At 40.7% G+C, this 22,304-nt stretch overlaps 1 protein-coding gene across 8 annotated transcripts; it reads left to right on the forward strand.

Annotated features, from left to right (window-relative positions):
• Positions 1–1,152: 1,152 nt before the first annotated feature.
• On the forward strand, positions 1,153–17,634 carry TMEM170A (transmembrane protein 170A). 8 transcript variants are annotated; one of them, XM_036231335.1, is made up of 4 exons: positions 1,476–2,200; positions 7,190–7,253; positions 11,844–12,014; positions 14,441–17,634. In XM_036231335.1, exons 3-4 carry the CDS (start codon positions 11,846–11,848, stop codon positions 14,569–14,571), a joined length of 300 nt encoding a protein of 99 aa, XP_036087228.1. In that variant the 5' UTR covers positions 1,476–2,200; positions 7,190–7,253; positions 11,844–11,845; the 3' UTR covers positions 14,572–17,634. The 8 variants fall into 8 exon arrangements, with proteins under 8 accessions (XP_015985593.1, XP_036087231.1, XP_015985590.1 ...); XM_036231336.1 differs by lacking the exon at positions 7,190–7,253 and having other exon boundaries at positions 1,477–1,772; positions 2,062–2,200; XM_016130107.2 differs by lacking the exons at positions 1,476–2,200; positions 7,190–7,253 and adding an exon at positions 1,153–1,237.
• Positions 17,635–22,304: the final 4,670 nt, after the last annotated feature.

Here is a 22,304-nt window from a genome sequence, read left to right on the forward strand (position 1 = left end):
AAAATTTTCTTGCAGGTTTGTGTTTTTCCTGGAGTTTGTATTGCTTTTTTGTTTTTCTTTTCCCCCACCGAAAGAAGAAACAAGTACATCTTTTGCCCTGCCATTAAAATTTGAGCTTCTTACCCACTTTATCTGTAGCTTGAAATTCCATTTTTCTTCCTGAGGACATTCTTTTTTTCTGTTCTAATCTGGTTAAGTGGCTGCTAGGACTACTGCACATAGTTAGTATAACCCTCCTGATTAAATCCACCATTGCTTGTATTGCACATTTTTCTCTTTCTTGGTTATCATTCCTTAACTTTGCTGGAGTACCTACGTAGCTTCCTTAGAAAGAGCACATGAAACATATATTTTCTGAGTCCCGGAAGCCTAAATGTCTTTTATATATATATATATATATATATATATATATATATATATATATATATCTCAATTCTTAGTGTGATTGGGAATAGAATTCTAAATTCAAAATAATGTTTCCTAATGTGGTCCATGATTGATTATTATATGACTTTAAAATGACTGGTTTCTTCCACTTATACACTCAGCTATTCTGGGAGATGTACCGAAATACAGCATTGTTAAATATTTTATGACTTTTTTTTTATTACTTACTATTTTTGTCTTAGAAAAGTTTCTTAGTTGATGCAAAATCTCAGTTATAGTGTTAGGGAAATGTCCTTAAAAACTTCCAAAACAAAGGTTTTCAAGAGGGAACCTTAATAAAGAATCATGCTAATGTTCTTGAACTGAAAGGAAAATATCAGGCATTTTCTACACAGTGCTTTTAAACTTTAAGAAAATTAATTAAACTTTCAAAAAATCACTTTCCCTCCAAATATTAAAGTTATTGCTGCATTGTCTTCCAGCCTCCACTTCGCTGCTGAACCATATTATTCTCACTGCCAGATCCGTTTTAAACCTACACCTTGAATCTGGTAGGACGTATGCAATTCCCCTACTTTCTTATAGGTGGCGCTGCTGAAAAGGGCAGAGCACAGCACGTTCTGCTGGAGTAGGAGCGATTTCTCCAGTAGGGGGCGTAGCCTGTGCGTGCTGACTCTCGGTAAGCAGTACGCAACGTGAGGGGCGGGAACAAGGGTCGCCCCGCCTCTGCCCCCGGCGGCGCGTCCTGATTGGAGGAAGCAACCATCATTTGACAGCGCCGTTGGGGTGGGAGGAAGAGGGCCCAGGCGAAGGTGACGCTAGAGTGGAGGTCCGGAGAGCCGAGCCGGCCGTAAGTGAGAGCGAGCCACGGCAACACTTCGAGGGCTCTCCCCCATCTCTCTGTGGTGAATGGCGGCGGGATGGAGCACGAGGGGAGCAGCGGCAGCGGGGGGTCGGCCGGGCTCCTGCAGCAGATCCTCAGCCTGAAGCTCGTGCCGCGGGTGGGCAACGGGACCCTGTGCCCCAACTCTACTGCTCTGTGCTCCTTCCCAGGTACCGGCCCCGCCCCGCGCCTGCGCTCTGAGCGCCCCGCCGCCGCGGTCCCACGGTAGTGCGCCCCTTCCCTCGCCTGTGAGCTGGGGCCCGCCGCCCAGCGTCCCTAGGGGCTGTTTTCCTCCTGGAAGGAAGGGACGGTCCCGCTCCCTTGGCCGAGAGCTGGGGACTCTAACCTCTTTCCCCGTCGCTTCCTCGCCGGCCCTTTGGACCGGGCCACGCCGCGCCTGCGCTGGGAGCGAAGTTGGAGGGAGCGGTCGTGGGTGTACTGGTGAAGGGAGCTCGGCTACCACCGACCTGGTTTTGCTCTTTGGAGCTTCCAAACGCCCTAGGTTCAGACTTGAACGCGACAGAGTTCCCTCACTGTTTGGGGCGCGGGAGGCGGTTATCCTCACCTCGTTTGAGGCTCAGGATTTGCCTGGCCGGTTTCGTCCGAGCTGGCTTCTTGGCTTTCGCAGCTCGGACGCCGAACGGTCCCGGCCAGCGATCCTGGCCGGGCCGAGGGGCAATCAGAAGTCACACACTCTGTTAGTCTAGCCCACCCTTCTGTGCCGGGAGGTTGTCTGCTGAACGCTCGCACCTCCGTCCACATCCACCCACTCCACTAGCTTCTCTTTCTAGGAATCACTTTCTGAGACCTGTTGCCGAGCTCCCACTCAGGCATTCCAGATCTTTGGCACAACTTCTTTTTAACTCTTCTTACGCCCACTGGAGCTTCTGCTGGGCCTGGTATGAGGGCTTTTCAAATTTATAATACAAGGTAGGAAACTCTCCGTGCTCTGAAAGCTGAGCTAAGGAGCAATTACTTGGGAAGGCTAATAATAAAGGCTCTGGGGATGGGGGAGGGGGGAAGGACACGGATAATGTGTGTTAGACCTTTAAAGGCAAGAGGACAGAACGGTGGCGTTTGAAGGGTGAGGTTGGGCTCTCCAGCAAAGCTGACTGATATCTTGACTTCGTAAAGAATGTCAGAATGGGACCTGAGACCTACAAAGGAAGGAGGATTGGATTACTGACTGCAGTCATAAACAAGGGACCTGTGATTTTTTTCATCCACTGGGCAGCGACTGCCAGGCGCCATTCAATGGACACTTGGGACTTGTGTATTACCTACTTAGTATTTTCTGGGACAGGTTTGTGAAATAGCTAATAATGGGGCAGATGCAGATGTTAGCTTGAAATCATACCTAAAACGATAATCTGGCAATTTGCCTTGTTTCAGAAGGTCCTAAGTTTACATTTGACAGGGATAGTAGAAATATATGGCATTCTGGAAATACTGTCCAAAAAGTAAAATGTCCATTTCGGTCTGGAGGCCAGTTCAGTCTGTTTTTGTTTGTTTCCTTATTTCCCCCAGCTCTGTATTTTGAAATTTTTCAAGGCTAAAGAAAAATTGAAATGATGGTATAGAAAATACCCATATACCGTTTACTTAAGGTTCATTATTCATATTTTGATTCTTTTGCTTTCTCTAAGTATATATATATGTATACACTTAACATTTTTACTTTCTGCAGAGCCATTTGAAAGGAATTACAGAAATGATGGCACTTGACGCCTAATATTTTAGCATGGATCTTTTAAAATAGACATTTTCTTTCGTATCCAAAAAACTGTGACATCTAAATACTTTAACACTGATAGAATATTATCTAATGTATGGGCCTTATTTAAATATCCCCAATTGTCTGAATAATGCCAATTTTGGGATCTAATCAAAGATCACACATCAGATCACACAAGGATCAGACATTTAGTTGTCTTTTTAGTCTGGTTGACTATAGAACGGTTCCTCCACCTTTGTTTCAATTTCTTGAGATTGACATTTTTGAAGAGTTCAGACTAATTGTTTCTTAGTATGTCCCAAAATCTAAATTTATCTAATTATTTCTTCATGATTGCATTTAGATTAAACATTTTTGGTCAGAATACTACCTACATATGTGATGTTATTCACTTTACAGTGTATTATATCAAGAGCCATGTACCATCAGTTTGTAAGTTTAATAATTCGATGAAGATGGTATTAGCTCTCTTCACTGTAAGGGTACCTTAATCCTTTCGAAATTAATAAGTCATGTGAGGTGATACTTTGAAACTGTGAATATTCTGTTTAGTCTGTCTGGCTTTAGTTGCTTTTTCTTTATCCTTTTCCTACTTAGAAAAAAAAAAAAATGCAACTGCCTGCCAGTATTCATTTAACATCACAGGTAGGAATGCTACCCTTGCTAGGATTTGACATTTTTGGTGATTCAGAGTTACTGTATCTTGTAAATGGAAGTAGCACTACTTTAAACAATGCTATAAATAGAATGATGTAATTTGTTTCCAAAGACTATTGTATTGATATACTAGGGTGATACAAAAATAATAATAGAAGTGAGACGTTTCTCTGCAAACTGGGAGTAAGGTTAGGACTGTGATTCGCGAGTTATCTTGGGGTAAATGCTGCAGCTGCAAGTGCCACCAGCAAGTATTCTTGGGGCAGACAGGAACAAGGTTAAGAAAATATCAAGATAAGTGGATTTGGGAGAATAATTTTAACATAGAGAAACTGTAGCTATGGGAATTGTTTTACTTTCAGAAATTGTTCTGAAAATATTAAACTGCAAGATGTACTTGAGTTTATGCGTACTTCTATCTATGGCTGTACCTTGGAGGTGTCGATCACCAGGGATCATTCATTCAGCAGGTGCAGTTTTGCCCCGCTATCCAAAACGAGAGCGTTCCTGTGAATCCTTTCGTAAACCAAAATAACATAAAAAGAATGACCTTGGGACACGTCTTGCTAACAGATGCATAAAATAAATTGTAATAAGGGCTCACTACAAAACAAACGCTGAATGCTATTTTTGCTTTCCGCCCTTTTTTGGTAAAATAAAAAATCCTCTTTGGATTTCTTTGGGTTAGTGAAAACAGATAGTAATGTAGGTCTTTCCTAAAAGCAGAGTGGTGGAAGGTGGACTTTTGAAAAGGAGGTGAGGTCTGTACACATTTTGCAAGTGCAGGCGCTGGGCTGGGGGTATAAACATGTATGAAAAACATAGCCCAGGACCGCCCGTTGATCAGAATGTGGTGGGCAAGCAGTGAACCTCCCTGCTGGAATGATAGGTACAATAGGGGAATTAAGTTTGATCCATTTTGAGGCACTGAAGCCTGCTGACAGTGCATTTTAATCATTAACCTGAATCTGGAATAGTTTCTATTTTGGTCCCACAGAAAAAGCTTACTTGTATTTTATGCCAACTCAAAATGGCAAAATCATTGCTCTAAAATGTTCTGTGGTTTTAACATTATCAGGAAGCTCTGAATTGATTTTTTTTTAAAATCTGGATTTGCAATTTAGCCAATTTAGATTTCTGCCTAAACCCTCCTTATTCCAAGTAGTTCAAATTTCATTTGTTGTTGTCATTTTTAACAAGTCTGAATACCAAGAAAAGCATTTAAAGTGTGGAAAGGAACAGTTGGTGGTGAGTTTGAGTCAGGGTGCGGGGTTAGAAAGCGGTGGCTCTTGTGTGTCCAAGGTGGAATGTTATTTTACTCAAGGTAGGAAGGTAGGAAGCCCTTTATGATGATGCCACTGAAGCCGAAATCTGAAGGAAGTGAGGAGTGAGCCACACAGCTGTTGGGAGAAGGGCGTTCTGGGCGAGGAGACAGCAAGTTCAGAGGCCCTAGAATGGGAGCTTGCTTACGAAATGAGGGAGGCCACTGTGGACAAGGCAGGAGGAGGAGGTCAGATCCTAGAGGGCCATATTGAGGGTTTTGAGCAGAGTGGGATGATCTTTTTTTGTTTGTTTTTAATGTACAATTCAGTGATTTGCAGTATATTTGGCAGAATTTGCAGCCATCACCACAGGCAACTTTAGAATATTTTCCTCACTCCAGCAAGAAACCTTGTACCCACTGGCAATGACTTTCGGCCTTCGCATGGAGAATAGATGGAAGGCCAGATCAGGGCAGACAAGATCTAGCTGGGCTAGGACCAAGACACCACTGGGGTGAGGCAGGCTGGGGTGAGGCACACTCAGAAACCAGGGATGGGAGGGTGGTCTGGCAGCGGTGCCAGCAGAGAGGTGCAGCCCGTAGCTGGTAGTTCCAGTGGGCAGGTCATCATCGTTAGAGGTATGGAGGGGTGACGAGGAAGAGCTCAGTTTTCCTTTATTCTCACATTACTACCCCACTCACACCGCTTCTGACGCCAGATGTGCGGGTCTTCCACGCATCACGCAATTCTGCGATAGCACTTACGTGTCCCACAATTCAGTTCTAAGGTCTACCTGGAGTTAGCATCAGATCCCGCAGGTAAAGGGCACAAGACTGCCCCCGCCCCCCACTTCAGACACCAATCAAAAGTCCAGCTTGTCACTTGCGTTTCTGATCCATTGGCTATGAATCGAGGGTTCCCATGACCCTCTCTTTGGTTCGCTATTACAAAGGATATTAAAGGGTACAGGTGAAAGCCAGATGAGATACATAGGGTGAGGTCCTGAAAGGTCCCTGAATGCAAGTGCTTCTGTGGCATTGCGGTGGGCCACCCTCCCAGCGTGTAGATGTGTCTCCAATCCAGAAGTTTTCCGAACCCCATATTTTGGCGGTTTTTATGGTGGCCGCATCACGTTGGCGTGGTTAATTAACTCCAGTTCCAGCCCTTTCCCCCTCTCTGGAGAATGATAGTGGGGCTAAAAGTGCCAAGCTTATAATCATGGCTTTCTGGTGACCAGGAACCCACCAAGAGTCACCTCATGAGAACCAATGATGCTCCTGGAAATTTCAAGGAGTTTGGGAGCTCTGCATCAGGAACCGGGGGGTAGAGACCAGTATACAGGTGACCCTTGAACAACTCGGGTCTGCACTGTGCGGGTCCACTGAGGCATGGCTTTTTAGTTGACCCTTGCGGTTCAAACCTGAGTAATTCGAGGCTCAACCTGGTGGTTGGGAATCCACACATGCAGAGGACCAACTGAAGTCATACTTAGATTTCACCAAGTGTCAAATGTATGTGTGTTTCTTATTTTTTCATAAGGGAACAGATGGATCCCCGGCAGGTCTTGCTTGGAATTTAGGTAACTCAGCTGTAGAGGTTAAAGGGCCGGGGAGCCAGCCATGAACAAACCCCTTTTAATACAGAACTCACCTAGAGGATTCTACAATCTATGTAGCTTTGCTCTTTAACTGAAATGTTTGTCTGAAAATGGAGTCTTAATAAGTTTTTTGAGGGCAAGCATCTTTGTCTTTTTATTTTTATTTTTTCACTGAAGTGCCTGGCATATGGAATGGGCTAAAATAAATATTTTGTTGTCAAACGAATAAGCTCTTAGTGTTGCCACTGTAAACATATCACAAATTTAGCGGCTTAAAACACCGCAGCTTTAGCATCTTACAGCTCCGGAGGTCATAAGTCCAAAATGGGTCAGCCATGTTGTATTCCTTCTGAAAGCTCTAGAAAGAATTGTGTTTCTTGCCTTTTCCAGCTTCTGGAGGTTACCTGCATTCCTTGGCTCATGGCCTCTTCCTCCATCTTTAAAGCCAGCAGCATAGCATCTTCTAATCTCTCTAACTCTGACCCTCCTGATTACACTAGGCCCACCTGGATAATCCAGGATGCTTTCCCTTCTCAAGAGCCTTGATCTAATCACACTCAAACTTCCTTTTGTCCACATTCACAGGCTTTGGGGATGAGTATGTGGACATCTTTGGGGCCCTTTCACCAGTGCTTAATATGATTCCCCCTTATAATTTTTTATTACAGATTATCTGATTTATATTTCAACATCAAGAAGTGATTTGATTTTTAGCTACTAAAGTAAACAAAGGTGAGATAATGCACTCAATTTGAAACAATGAACCAAGAAATACTGTAAGATACGTAGACAAAAGTTTTTGACAGTCTGTTAAGCCAGGGAAATAAAAAAGTACTTTATGATGATCAATAAATGGCTATTAAATAGATAACATATTAAGGCGCAGTAGATTAAAGGGAAATAAATCACTTAGTTTTTTTTTAAAGTTTTATTGATTGAGGTTTGCTTTTACTATTAGAGTCCAGTAATAATTCTATCCATCTGAAAAGTGTTTTCTAAACTGCACTATTCATCTAATATAATAAAGCCTTTTTTCCTACATAAAGCGATGCTTTATTAAATATGTAGGCACCGAGGTAGCTCATGGATGTAGCTCACGGTTGTAGGAGGGCGAGCGTACTTCCTTTCTCTGAAACTCAGAGGCGATGACCTGCTGTGCCAGATCTTGTTTGCAAATGGGCCTTTCGGCTTTTAGGAAAATTGAGCGGTGGGTCGGTAGACCTAGCAGGTCCCTTTGGGCAGGCGCTGTGCTCCAGGGGAAGTGGGAACAGGTGCATGTTAGCGTCTTCGTCTGCTGGGGCTGCTGTTACAAAATGCCATAGACTGATTGGCTGAAATAACATATTTATTTTCTCACAGTTTCGGAGGCAGGAAGTCTGAGATCAGGGTGCCAGCATGGTTGTGTTGTGGCGAGGGCCCTCGTGGGCCACCTTCTTGCTGTGTCCCCACATGGCGGGAAAAGAAAGAGAGAATGAGAGACAGAGATCTCTCTCTTCCTCTTCTTTTGGCCGTAGTCCTATTGGATTAGAGCTTCAACACATGGATTTTGGTGGAACACAATTCAGTCCATAGCAGTTGGGTAGCACACCTGAGTGTCCAGACTCACTTTTATGGAGGTTGTCAACTTAGTGTGTCTCTGGCAGATCAAGGCCTCACCTCCCAGTTGGCTGCCATGGTGGTTGTGTGGCAGCTGGTAAGAAGCCAGGTACTGGCACTGCCTTGAGTTGCTGCAGAAAGCAATGCTTATCTCTAAAACCTGGGGAGCTCCAGCAGGGCCCAAAGGCCATGTCAGCTCAGTGGTGGGGTCTCAAGTCAGTGGTAGCAGCCAGCATGGCAACTGCCGTGAGTCTTGAAGGCAGATTTTCCATCCCGTTTGTTCACCGTGAGGCAGTGGCATTCCTGGTACCATCCTGGAACTTTATCTGCCCCCTGGGTGGTGGGATGGAGGTCAGTCTCTGAGTGAGTTAGGGAGCAGTTGGTAAGGACTGTGGGGTTGAAGGTGGGGTTCCTGCTTTGGAAGGGAACTGCCCGGTGCTGTGCTGTGGCTTGGGGTTGAGTGGGCAGTGGGGCGGTATACGAGGGGGTTTCGGCTGGCGGGGCCAGACTGCTCTCACCGAGCCCGGGTGCCCAGGGAGGAGAGCTCTGGTGGGCGCACTTCCATTGTGAGGGAGCAGTGTCTAGACACCAGACACTGTAACCTCCGAAATGCCGCCGAGAAGAGAGGGCAAGTCTCCTGGGCAGTGAAAGTGAGAAAATCTCCCAGCCCATGGCTGGGAAGGAGGCGGCAGGAAGATGGATTTGTTTCCAAAGAGAATAAATAGGGACTCAGACCCTGAGGATTCAGAATCCTGACCATAATTTCTGATCCAACACTGTCAACTGGAAAGGTGGCTTTTTTCCTTTGGTGGATGAAGAGGGTAGTTAGTAAATATATTTTAAAATATTATATATACTATTTGTGTGTTATATGTTTAATTTTTAAGCTTGGGACATAACTGATTAATCACTTTATATTCCATAATGCAGGATTTCACTTGTTTTAACAGAATTTGTCAAACACTGTCAAAGTAAACCAATTTTAACAATATTTTAAAATTATCTTGTTAACAGATATATCTTAACAGAAAGAAAAACCCACAAATGGTTTTAATTTTCCTATAGCTATCTGGTAGTTTCTCTCTTGAACAAAAGTGCCGTCATTTGTTACTTTTCAAACGCCGAGCCCTACGTGGCACACCCCTGATGTTTTCATTCAGAGCCTTTCATCCAAAACAAGAGCTAGGTGTCCTAATTTAACTGTGTGTAGAATATAGTGTTAAATACAGCTTTATTTGACTCAAAATGAGCAAAGAATTAGTGCAGTCACCAGTAACAGTACCAAGGGTGGCTTGGGGGGATTTGGCCCTCACCCCTAATCTCCATTAGCCCTTTAAGCTCCCCTTCCCCAACAAGAATTAGAAATTGATCTGGGAAAAAACTACACAACAGATACTTGCCATTCAAATCCAGGGTCAAGAAAAGCCCCTGGTCCCCCTCCCGCTCCCTGCTTCCCGTTCTCCCTTCCCAGGCTGATCGATGCCTCTCATTGGCCCCTCTGTAATCGCTCATCCCAATCAGCCTAGTCTTCCTGAACAATTCTTTTTACAGCAAAAGTTTTGTTGTTTCCTTATCAAAGTGAAAAGTGAATTGTGATCAGCTCTCCCCAGCCCATCCATCTCTCCAGAAATAACAATTTCCTATAGCTTAATATGCACCACGAGGGGGCATAGAGGTTGAAGGCTTGATTCTGGAGTCAGGGTTGAACCCTGGCCCTGCCGGTGGTGTGGGCTCAGGCAAATTTCTTCACCTCCCTCCGCCTCCATTTCCTCATTCTGAGACATGGGAGCCTAATAATAAGTGCCTCACAGAGCTGTTTAGAGGATTACATGCGTTAATATTCGCAAAGCACTTAGAATGGCACCTGTGCATGTCATAAATATTAAACATTTCTCTGAGTACTGAAAGCATTTACATGCACTTTTTTTTTTTTTTTTAGTAGAATCTTTTCTACATACTATTCTGCAGTGCCCAATGTGGCTTGGGCATCTCGTCCCATATAAAGATCTACCTCATGTTTTTATGTGGTTGTGTAATGTTCCATTATGTGGACACACCAAAGTGTGTTTCACAAGTAGTCTTATTAAAGTTTCACAAGTAATGCTACATTGATAGACATGCAGCAGCATCTAGTTTTTGCCATTACGGACGTGCTGCCGGCAGCCTCTTGTTACCCGCCCTTGCTACGTGTGTATTCCTGTGGACTGTATGCCGGGAAGTATAATCACTGAGGCGGGGGGGGATGCACTTTTGACTTTTTCGGATACACGCTTCCAAATTACTCTCCAGAAGGGTTTTCTAGTTTGCGTTCCTACTGAGCGTATAAGATGGGACAGGGGAAGTAAAATCTTTACAACACTTTACTCCTTGAAACCTTTGCTGGGACTTTCAGGTAGTCTGGCCTTCACAGTTCACCATAATGTGACCCTGTCTATTTTGCAGCTTTTAACTGCCTCAGTCAGTCCAGTAGTTTTTAATCAGGGCAGTTTTGTCTCCAGGGGACATTTGACAAAGTGTGGTTGTCACAGCTGGGTAGGGAGTGCTACTGGCATCTGGCGGGTAGAGGCCAGGAGTGCTGTTCCACGCCCTGCAACACACAGGACAGTCCCCCCACACAGGTTCACATGTCAGTAGAGCTGCGGTCAGGAGACCCTGAGGTAAGCTGTCGACTGATCTCTAAAATTGTGTTACTTACCTGCCCCTAGCGCAAGGATAAACAACCGATTTTATCTAATGTGTCACCTTCACTATATCCATATGGGTAGCTAAAGAGCTACCCTGAGAATTCTTAAGCCTTGCCTGGGCTCATTGGGGAAAAACGCGATGTCTGCCATTTCCCAAATGTAAAGTCATGAGGGCAGGATGGTATCTCCTCTTACTTTTTGTTTTTGTTTTTCCAAGGTATCTTCTGCACAGGTTTGTATACATCATTGGTGATCAAATACTTTAATGTTGCCTGAATTACTATTATCTTAGTGATTAAACGTTTTCTGCAGAAACCAGCTCATCTGCTAACCTGTCCTTCACTTGCCATTTGTCTTTAAGCCAAATATTTATATCTCCTGGTATTATTTTGTATTTTGAAGAGTTTTATCTCCTAAAAGGAGGCTATAGCTTGATATTTGCTTCATGGTCTTGAAAATGATCGTTGAATGAGTATCATGGTATAGTTTTTCCATTTTAGAAGACTGAATAATCAAAAAGCCAGAAAAGATCAACAGGCATTGATTGCATGGAACTCTGTCAATGAATTAGGCTTTTACTTTTTATGGGAAGGAAATGATTTAGGATGATTTTCAAATCTAGGTGAACCTTTTTTTCAGTGTTCGCGGGTAGAGGTCAGTACTGAGAGGTTGGCCATCTTTTTTGTAAAGGGCCGTATAGTAAATATTTGAGGCTTTGAGGGCCTCGTGGTCTCTGTCACATGGTTCCTGTCCCTGTTTTAGCTCTGAAAAGCAGCCGTGGACAAGACTTAAGTGAATAAGCACAGCTGTGCTCCGATGGGACAGGAACGAGCGTGGCTGTGCTGGTAGGACCTTATGCGCAAAAACAGGTGGCGGCCATTGTTTGCTGATCCCATCAACATTCGGATGTGTGACTGATGAACCTACATTGCATCTGGTTTTGAAAATGAGTTACTGGGTTACTACGGAACGACTGCCGCTTTGTAAATAACTGCTGTGGGACGGGCAGTGATTTGTGACCTTTCTTTGCTTTCCCTTGTAGAGATGTGGTATGGTGTGTTCCTGTGGGCACTGGTGTCCTCTCTCTTCTTTCATGTCCCCGCTGGATTACTGGCCCTCTTCACCCTCAGACATCACAAATATGGTAGGTTCATGTCTGTAAGCATCCTGTTGATGGGCATCGTGGGACCAATTACTGCTGGAATCTTGACAAGTATGTTAGACATTAAAATACCAGTCAAAATATTTCATATGATTAGTTAATTTCAGGACCCGTTTTAGAAACATGTACGGGTGGGATGAAGAAAAAAGAGTGGCCTTGAACCACAGGTCCCTTTTAATGTGATTTTTTTCCCTCTCCCACAGAACTCCACTGCACCCCCCACCCCCACCCCTTTATTTGCTAACATCTTTGACTTCCTGAGTCAGATTTTCTCTCCCTGGCTTCCGGGAAGCCATGTTAAGCTTTGCAAAATACATCTTCTGATATAGCTTCACTAGCAAAAGAAAGATATTTATCTTTTTGGAAGTTACTGTGCCTTTCTCATCAGCCGTCACTTGACTCTGATGATTAAATCACAAGATGGTTGATGAATTGCTGCCACTTGTTCAGATGTGGTTCCTTTAAGGATAGAAGAATAATTCTAATGACAAGAATTCTGTTTTAAAAAGTACCTGGTTACTTTTTTCCTCTCAGGACTTTCTGAATAAGTCCATTCATATTACAAATTATTTTTACCTGTTTTTTTTTCCCTTGGCTTTTGCTTATATCACAGGGATGAGAATAAGTTTAAATCATTTTTAAGCTCATAATTCTGGTATATGCTTTCAGACTTTTTTCTAGGTATATCTGTAAACATAAATATATTCTTAAAAATAGAAACATAACAATCCCACTAACATGTAACTGTATTATTTTCCCTGTGAATTTAGACCTTGAGCTTCAAGCAGAAATCCCTGTCTCTTTGACTTGAAGGGTGTTTTTTGGGGGGCGGGTTGTACAAAGTGGTCTCATTTCTCTGTGTTCTATAGATGATAAAATCTTCATGATAACACGGGGAGGCCAATTTTATCACATCTGCATTAAGAGGTTTCCATAACTGGCCTTATACAATATTTTTAACTATATCACCTACTGCTGTCTTTAGAGACCCTCTGCTCCAGTTTCCATACTGGATTACTGGCTCTTAGGACGTGTTTCAGATTTCTCATTAGTAAAATAGGGAGAATACAATCCACCTCATATGCTGTGTGATGATTAAATGAAATAATGTATATATAGTTCACACAACACCTAACATGTAGTAATTTGTGCAGTAAATGCCACGTTTATTTGTCTCTAGTGCATAGAGTCTGCTCCCTTCCGATTTTCCTGCTCCTTCCTCTCCATCATCCACATCCCACCTTAGGGCATAGTTCAAGTTCCTTTGGCTTCTTTCTACCCAACCTGTTCTTGTGTGGAGCTAAATTATAAAGGGGTTTCAGGGAAGCACGTGCCTCTCGGATGTTAGTAGCACAGTATGCATGCATTGCCACTGGAGGTGGACGTTTCCAAGTCAGCAGTATGCCAGGCAACCAACACAGGTGTTAGTTAATATCGTTCTTCTTAAAATACGTTAGTATACCTGCACACCACATTTGGAAAACATGCAGACATTTGATGGAGACACTATATATTGTCTTGCATCATTCAGAGTCCATTTCATGCTTTCAGTCTTATGTCCCCAGCTAGATTCCGTGTACTATGAGAGTAGGGGTCACACTTTATAAAATATAGAAGTACATAAATATATGAATGAATGAACACACTGTGACCAAGGAGAATTTTGTTTGGAGCATTTTGGAGGAAAGGGTCATCCGGAACTTTGGGTCTGTTCTTTTCCAACTAATGAAATCTTGACTTTCTTGGTGCGATGCTGAGTCCCTGTAGCAATTCAGATGGGTACCTGGCTAGATACAGATTTTTATGTTTGTTTTGTTTACTCAGTATCTAGGAAGTTTAATGACTAATAAAAGTAGTGAATGATACGGGGAACAGAAAGGAATCCCTGAGTATCTCTCCCCTTATGCCCTTTGAATTAATAGTGACTTTGTAGGCTTCGAGTCCCCCTCTCGTCCTTTTCCGATCCTTCTCCCCCCTTCTCCATGCATTTCTTGAAGGGAACTCTGAGTACAGTAGAAAGTGGGGGTGGGGATTCCCGGTGGCTTCTGAAATATTTCTTGCTCAGTCTCACACAGAATATTTTGTCATTTATTGCCAAGAATTTATTAGGTATCTGTTAAATGCATGGGGAATAAAGAGATGTTTTTGAATTTGCAATCAGGTCATGTGGAAATTACAGTCTTCGTGATTTGGGTTATGACTTCCAGATGGTTTTATTCAATGTACCTAGAATACTCTAAGTTTTAAGGAGTCACTTTTCAACATCTAAAAGCACATATCAGTGATTTGCAAACAATATAAGGAATACGTCAAACCTAGAGTCAGCAAAAAGAAGAGGGAAAACAAAACATTCCTATATTTAAATTTTAATGTAAACAATATGAAACATTCTTCTTAGAGTAGAATTTTAAGTACTGTATTTTCCTGTTTATATTAACCTTGATTTTTCTTTTTAACACTCCTGAATTTTTGAACAGGTGCAGCAATTGCTGGAGTGTACCGAGCAGCAGGAAAGGAAATGATACCATTTGAAGCTCTCACCTTGGGCACTGGACAGACATTTTGTGTAGTGGTGGTCTCCTTTTTACGAGTTTTAGCCACCCTATAGTATACACTCTTTTGCTATGATATCGAACTTAAGTTTTATAGACTCCTCAAAAAGAATGCAATATGGAATGTAGTATTTTCTTAGTTCTTCAAATGGAAGCAACTTGGATTAAAAAAGTATGTGAAGAACATCTCAGCCCTTTCTTCAGTTTGAAGCTCCAGGAATTGAAGATCTTTTGGACTCCTATTGTTCTCAACCAAAACAAATCAAGTTCTGTTTTCTTTTTGATAATTAATTTAAGCAGTTTTATAGGTGCACCTTTACCCAAAGCCAAGTCAGCAATGCTTCTGGGTTAGCAGCCTTCACACTGAAATTTGTCATATTCTATGAGAAAATGCAATGTTGCATATTTCAGAGAAACTATGGAAAATACTGATTTCTGAGCACAGTATACTGCACTAAAATCTTATTTGATGTAATCTTGATTAATATTGGGCAGAGTCTTCTTTTACTACATCTTCATGACAGTAAGTGCCAAGTAGGTTTGGGTTGAGGAGAGCTTTGAGAACAAATTTGGTGAAACAGAACAGGAAAAAAATATAACACAAGTAGTGGCTTTGATTTTACTGTTTAAAAAATGGAGATAACTACTGAATGATGTGACATTTTATGGATAACTATCTTGACCTCTGATTATTTAATACATTTTGAGAGATGTGAATTTGTTATTTTATACATTTTATCAAAATAAGCTAGCTAATTGAGACTTTTTTCCCCAGACTTCCAGTACCACCTTTTCCTATCACTTTTACTGTATTAATTTTATTTAGTTTAATTGGAAACATACCCTATGAAATAGCTCAGGTTGAAAATTTTAAGCCAGATGGGTTAGGATACTCTTTCGACATTGAGGCACACAAAAAACATACTTTAAACACTTATTGAATTTCTTAGTAACTTCGGTTTATTACTTGCTCTTGAAAAATTACAGAAGTGCAGCTTAAACTAGAGTTTAAGTGGTTATTGATGTCTTAGTTTTAATAGTTACCTAGTCTTTTTAGTTACCTAGTGCTGAGTCTTCAGCTCATTTTTACAGTATTGGTTGTCACTCCCAGAAGGTGCCTAAAGTTTAATTTTCACATATGCCTTCCACAGTGTCCTTTACGAGAATTTATGTCATTAAGGAGAATTAAATGTCAGGAGTTTTTTTTTAACCCAATTTTAGCTATTTAAATTTTTCTTCTGCTTAACTTTCATTTTCATTAAAAGGCTTAAAAACTGTGACCTTCAAAACAGAAAGGACTGCAAAGATTAAGTTATCTAACTTGATCCTTACCACCTAAATTGTTTTGTGTGGAATACAATCAATACGTTGTTATATTTTCAAAATAGTTTCTGGGAATTAAGTCTGCTGTTTTCAAAGGAAAGTTTCATTGTGAGAGTAATGAGCCCATGAGGTCATGTTCACAGGACTGTATCTATTCCATTTAAAGCAATATGCATTCTGGCTTCTGATTAAAGATAGCCAGGGGGACCAATTGACCAGGGATAGTCAAAGAGAAAAATTACAAGGGGATCACAAAAATAAACTGAACATTTTCTTTTAACTAACAATCCTTTAGACCACTTATCAAAATGATAGTGATATATACTCATACTAGGTGGAAAATTACAAGTAGTGTTGGAATGCGGGAAGATGTCCTTGCAAATGCTCAAATCTTCAAGCAAATTTTGTCTTTAGTTAAAGACTATTTTTCAGTTCAAGGAGCTGTGATTTTGAAAAGTAGCCCTTGAGTCTCAGAAATTCGGGGATGTTGTATCCTTTATTATAAGAAATCATTTTAATCATCTCTATTGAAGGATGCCTCTTAGCTTTCTCACCTAAAACATTCTTTTGGATAGAATTTCACAAATTGAACATATGGGTCAGTGGTTGGTGGGTCCTTCTCCCTGAATACTAATTTTTGAACATATTGATCTGTGATTTAAATGTTTGGTTATTTTTCTTTTAGAACCAAGACACAAAAATTAATGCATTTTGAAAGGCGTCTTGTTTCTATCTCGGTTCTTGTTTGCTATATTTTGATTATTCACTCTTTAAAAACTTCAAATATAAAATGTATATTCCAATTATTGAATGTTTAATCCATCCCAATATGTGAACATTCTCCTGTGAATAAATGTATATATACTTTATATAGAATGAGCTTTGTAGCTTGAAATTTTTTCAGGAAGAAACTGTTTGAATGATAAAGAATGTCTGTTCCTCATTATTTTTATTTTTTGTTTTTTAAAATTTTCTGATCTCAAATACACAATTATTTGGGGGTGATCGCTCCAGTGAAAAAATATTAGCATTTGTGTTGAACATTTCATTTTACCATATATAATTTTAAAAGAATTTTTGCCAACAGCTGGCTTTCTTAGGACACATGCAACCACCCTACCCCCAGCTGTGCATCCACTCTTCCTCGTTTTATGCAGGGGAGGGAGGCAGCCGCTAACCTTAAAAGCTGATTTTTAGGTTCTTTAAAATGGGGGTTGGGGGTTAAGGCAGTTCATGAATCTTAAGTCCATATACAAATGTGTAAACAATATTCTAAGAGAAACATGTCTTCTTGTACAATTAACTCATTTTTTCTTTTTGTTTTTGCAGCAAGACATTACTTCTTAGGAAAAGTCTAAACTAGTGAGAGAAAGTTCATGCAGATAATTACCTTAAAACCTTTCTTTACGTTTTTTTAAAGTTTTAAATTATATCTTGGCTTTTGATTCCGATGTCCTTTCTGACTGCTCTGGTTTAAATTAAGTTCTCATTAGAACTGCAGTGCATATAACCTTCTGTAAGAAACCATTTCCTGGAATGTGAAGCCCTGGTGCCATTAGCCATCCACGTGCAGAAAATTTTATGTACCTGCATTCCTTTTTTGTGCACTGTGTTAGGCTGGTTGTGACTAAAATCAGCTTAACTTTTTATATTAGATTATTTCACTAACTGCTACAGTCAAAATGATCAAATCTTTGTATGAGAAAATTATTTAAATTTTATTTTTCTACTGACATTTCTAATTCTGGTGTAAATGTTTATCAATAAAGAATTACTTTCAATTCTTTGAACTGGAACTGTTATTTCTTTTTCAGTGGTCAACAAGTTTAATCTTTTGGAATTAAGTTGTCTGAGTTTTTTTTTTTTAAATAAAACTTAGTACTTAACACATGTTTAACTGTATTTCTACTGTTTAACACGTTTAACTATTTCTATTGTGTTCAACTTCTTATTAATTTACAGTAAAATTCTTGTTCAATGATGTGATTAAACTGTACTTAACATGTAAGCTTGAGTCTTATTAACTCCACTTGGTGGACTATATATTACCATCAACAAGCTTTTATATGATTTCAGACTGAGATGGCAGAAAGTTGATAGAATGTGTCAATAAATGTATTATTTCAGTAGAAAATCCACATGGAGAGGCTCCAGGTTGGTTTAGTACTCTCTGACATCAAAAATCTTTTTCTGCCCTGCTATTTTCAGCAAACTCGATTGTTCCATTTGGGAAGCTTACCCCCATGGTCAAAAGGTGACTGAGGCCATCCATATATTCTCTCTCTCTCTCTCTCTCTCTCTCTCTCTCTCTCTCTCTCTCTCTCTCTCTCTCTCTCTCTCTCTCTCTCTCTCTCTCTCTCTGTACAATATACAGTAAAGTGTGCAAATCTACACTCATGTGACTGATACTGAGATCAAGACACAGAATGCTTCTAGCACCCCAGAAAGACACATGCAGAGTTCAGCCAGAAGCCCCAACATTGTATGTATCCAGGACCCAACAGAGGAAGAACTTTTCTTTCAATTTTCAAAAAAGTGATAACCCAAGATTGGATAGTGGGAGACTATAGGGAGGAGGGGCTAAAGGTGCTGAGTTTGCCCAAGAGGGCCCTGTAAATTATTTCCAAGACAGGAGGGTAATAATGAACCAAGACTCTGGTAGGGAATTGTGGGGATTTGTACTGTGGCCACTGGAGAGCCCTGTCAAGCCACATTGCTCAGTTCCAGCTGATTTCTACTTTGTTGCATTATGGTAATGACTGCACAAGTCTGAAAGTATCAAAACAAATTGTGCACTTTAAATAGGTAAATTTTGTAGTGCATGCATTATGTTTCAGATAGGCTATTTTTAAAAGTTTGCTGGCAAAGAGCTACTGTAATGTCCTCTTAATCATAAATGTGTTTTATTTATTCCTATAACTCAGGAACTGAGTGACACAGACCCAGTCTAGTCCAGAGTATCAACAAGGAGAAATGTTCAACTGGGAAAAACTTAAACCTGCACAAATAGGGTGTTAGTTGTTGATGTCTCATCTGCATTTGCTCCTGATTACTGCCTCCCATAACTGGATTAATTTTTGTTGTTGTTGTTACTTGTAATATAGTTTATTTTTAAATTTTTTAAAAATTTATTTTTTATGGTGACATTGGTTAATGAAATCCAATAAGTTTCAGCTGTACACTTTAACAGTAAGGCATATATATATATTTACACTGTGTGTTCACCTCCCATAGTTAATTTCTTTCTGTCACCACATATCTGACCCCCTTTACCACGTCTACCTCCCCCTCCCCTCTGGTAACCACTAGTCTATTGTCCATGTCAATGAGTCTGTTTGTTTGTCTTGTCCATTTGTTGCTTTTAGGTTTATATCCCACATATAAGTGATATCATATTTTAAACTTTTCCTGTCTCACTTTTTTTCACTTAGCATGATTATCTTGAGGTCCATCCATGTTGTTGCAAATGGCAGTATTTCATCTCCTCTAATGGATGAGTAATATTCCACTATATATATGTACCACAGCTTCTTTAGCCAATCATCTATTGTAGGACACTTTGGTTGCTTCTGGCCACCGTGAATAATGCTGCTACGAACATCGGTGTGCGAATATCTTTTCAGATATGAGTTTTCAAGTCTTTGGGGTAAATACCCAGTAGAGGGATTGATGATCATATGGTAGATCAATTCTTAGTTTTTTGAGGAACCTCTATACTGTTTTCCATAGTGGCTGTACCAATTTACAGTCCCATCAGCAGTGTATGAGGGTTCCTATTTCTCTGCATCCTCTCCAATACTTGTTATTACTTGTCCTGTTGATTATAGCTATTCTAACAGGTGTGAGATGGTATCTCGTGGTTTTCATTTGCATTTCCCTAACCACGAGTGATGTTGAGCATCTTTTCATATATTTGTTGGCCATTTGTATGTTCTCCAGGGAGAAGTGTCTGTTCAGGTCCTATGCCAATTTTTTTGATTGGCTCGTTTGTTTTTGTTGTTGTTGTTGTTGTTGTTGTTGTTACTAAATTGGATGAGTTCTTTGTATATTTTGGATATTAGGCCCTTACCAGAGGTGTTGCCTGCAAATATTTTTCCCATTTGGATGGTTGTCTCTTTACCTTGTTAATGGTTTCTTTTGCTGTGCAACAGCTTTTTAGTTTGATGTAGTCCCGTTCATTTACTTTTGCTTTTACTTCCCTTGCTTTTGAGGTCAAATTCATAAAATCCTCTTTAAGTCCAAGGTCCTGGAGTTTAGTTCCTGTTTTCTTCTATGCATTTTATTGTTTTAGATCCTGTATTCAGGCCCTTAATCCATTATGAGTTAATTTTGGTGTATGGTGATAGACAACAGTCTAAATAACTGGATTATAATTACAAATTTTTTAATATGATAAAATGATAAAGATTATCTATGGTTGTACTTCTGTATGGGTTAATTTGAAGGAAGGATTCATGTGAATGATGCCTGAATTCTAGAATATAGTCATTTCTTATTGTTCGTGGTAGTTTTGTCTAAAAAGTCACCACGCACACTCAATTAGTGAATACTGAACCACTGTTAGGGAAACACGGGGTTGAGTTCCTGGAAGTCTCCAGTCACATTCTTGTCAACTGATTAACATATAATCTTGTTTGTGTTTCTGCTCAGACACATTATTTAATATACCTTTCTTACAGATAGCTATATGCAGTATTTCTTCATAATGAAAAGATTTCAATTGTCATTTTCACATAATGTACTCCATAATGCAGAGACTGTGCTATGTTAACTTCCCCTCAGTTACACACATACAGTATGCATACACAGCACACCTAGTAAACACAGTATAAGATACTATACGATGTTCACAGACAGTAAACCTATAGTACTGTGAACATATATTGTCTACTGTACAGTAATGCAAATGAAGTCCTGAAAAGTTAAAGATAAAGCATTTAAAATTTTATAAAAACTAGCTAAAATCTGTTGATGGAGCTGAAGGATGTGTGACTATGCAGTGCATGACGTAGTTAAACCCCTTGACCTTGGCTTGACCCATAAAAGCCAAGGGAGAGCTCGGAGGGACTTGCTCAGCGGAAGAGGAAGAGGGTGGTGGCATGCTGACATCTGGTAGCTCAACACCAGGGGTCTGACTTTCATGACTTGTCGATGAAGCTGGCGATTTTCCCTCCCAAACTGGCTCAAAACCTTGTCTGCTTGGCTTTTTGCCTCAAATCTTTAAGCATCTCGGCATAAGGGGCTAATGCAGTGCAGATGAGGTGCTTAAATTTGAGGCTGTGATCAAGCATAGGGTCACAACTCTTCCATGTCATTGAAAATTTTTTCCAGGGCGGAATTCCATTTTGACATTTTGGCCACTATAAGAGGGACAATTCTGAACTGTCCTGAATTGGCTGAATTTCATCTCGGTCCTCATCATTGCTGACACCACTGCCTTGTTTTACAATCTCATCCAGGTCTTCATTGGTGGGTTCTACTTCCTTCTCTACCAAAATTTCCTGCACATCTTCTTTCATGGCATCAAAGCCTTCTCCACTTATTTTCTGTGCTATATGCATTATGTTTCTACAGGTGTTTTTTGTAATATCTTCTGTAATAATTTCTGTAATACCTTCAAAGCCTTCGAAATTTTCTACACAGTTTGGCCAATTTTCCAACAGTCATTGATAGTAGCCTGCTTGATGCTGTCCCAGGATGTGCCAACATAATCAATAACTTTGCATGTAGTGACTGACTTCCAATAGTTCATCATGGTGGTTTCCTTGTTGGCCTTGAGAGCCTCGAAAGCATTGCTATAAAGCTCCTTGATATAGTGCACCTTGAAAGCTTTTATTATGCCCTGATAGAGGAGCTGGATGAGAGACATAGTGTTTGGGGGCATAAAAAAAACTTTTACATTGGGGTGGGCATTTTGGAGTTCTTCATGGACTGGGGCATTACCCAACATTAATAAAACCTTGAAGGCAAGGTTTCTGCCCTGGAGATAGCATTCGACTTCTGGTATGAAGCAGATATGAAACCATTCAGATGTCATCTGGGCTTTTTTGTCCCACCTCCAAAGGACAGGCATATGGGTCACGCTTTTCCCTTTAAGTCTTTGTGGACTGGGGGCTCTGTACACCATTAGGGATTTGCACTTAAAGTCTCCCTTGACAGTGGCACACAACAGCAAGGTTGCATAGTCTTGGAATGATTTAAAGCCAGGAGCTTTGGAGGCCAATTGTGTTATACAGGCTCGTTTGCCAATGGCCTTATAAAATAAATGTCTTATCAGCATTGAAAACCTGCTCTTCCACATATTCTCTTTCCTGAATGACACTTGGGAAGTAGTTTTTAAATTCTTCTGCAGCCTCCTGGGCTCCAGAACTTGCCTCACCTGTAAGTTTAACATTTTTTCACACCACATCGCCTTTTGAACCACACAGTCCAGCCAGCGCTACCCCAAAATGGTTTAACATTTTTC

Source organism: Rousettus aegyptiacus, unplaced genomic scaffold (genome assembly GCF_014176215.1).
Source record: "Rousettus aegyptiacus isolate mRouAeg1 unplaced genomic scaffold, mRouAeg1.p scaffold_m13_p_14, whole genome shotgun sequence".
NCBI lineage: Eukaryota > Metazoa > Chordata > Mammalia > Chiroptera > Pteropodidae > Rousettus > Rousettus aegyptiacus.

Bases quoted from the DNA above. Each gene is read 5' to 3' on its own strand.
- TMEM170A (XM_016130104.2), top strand. From the start codon at position 1,308: ATGGAGCACGAGGGGAGCAGCGGCAGCGGGGGGTCGGCCGGGCTCCTG. The intron at 1,441-11,843 runs GTACCGGCCCCG...TTTCCCTTGTAG, and splicing joins TGCTCTGTGCTCCTTCCCAG to AGATGTGGTATGGTGTGTTC. The intron at 12,015-14,440 runs GTATGTTAGACA...ATTTTTGAACAG, and splicing joins TACTGCTGGAATCTTGACAA to GTGCAGCAATTGCTGGAGTG.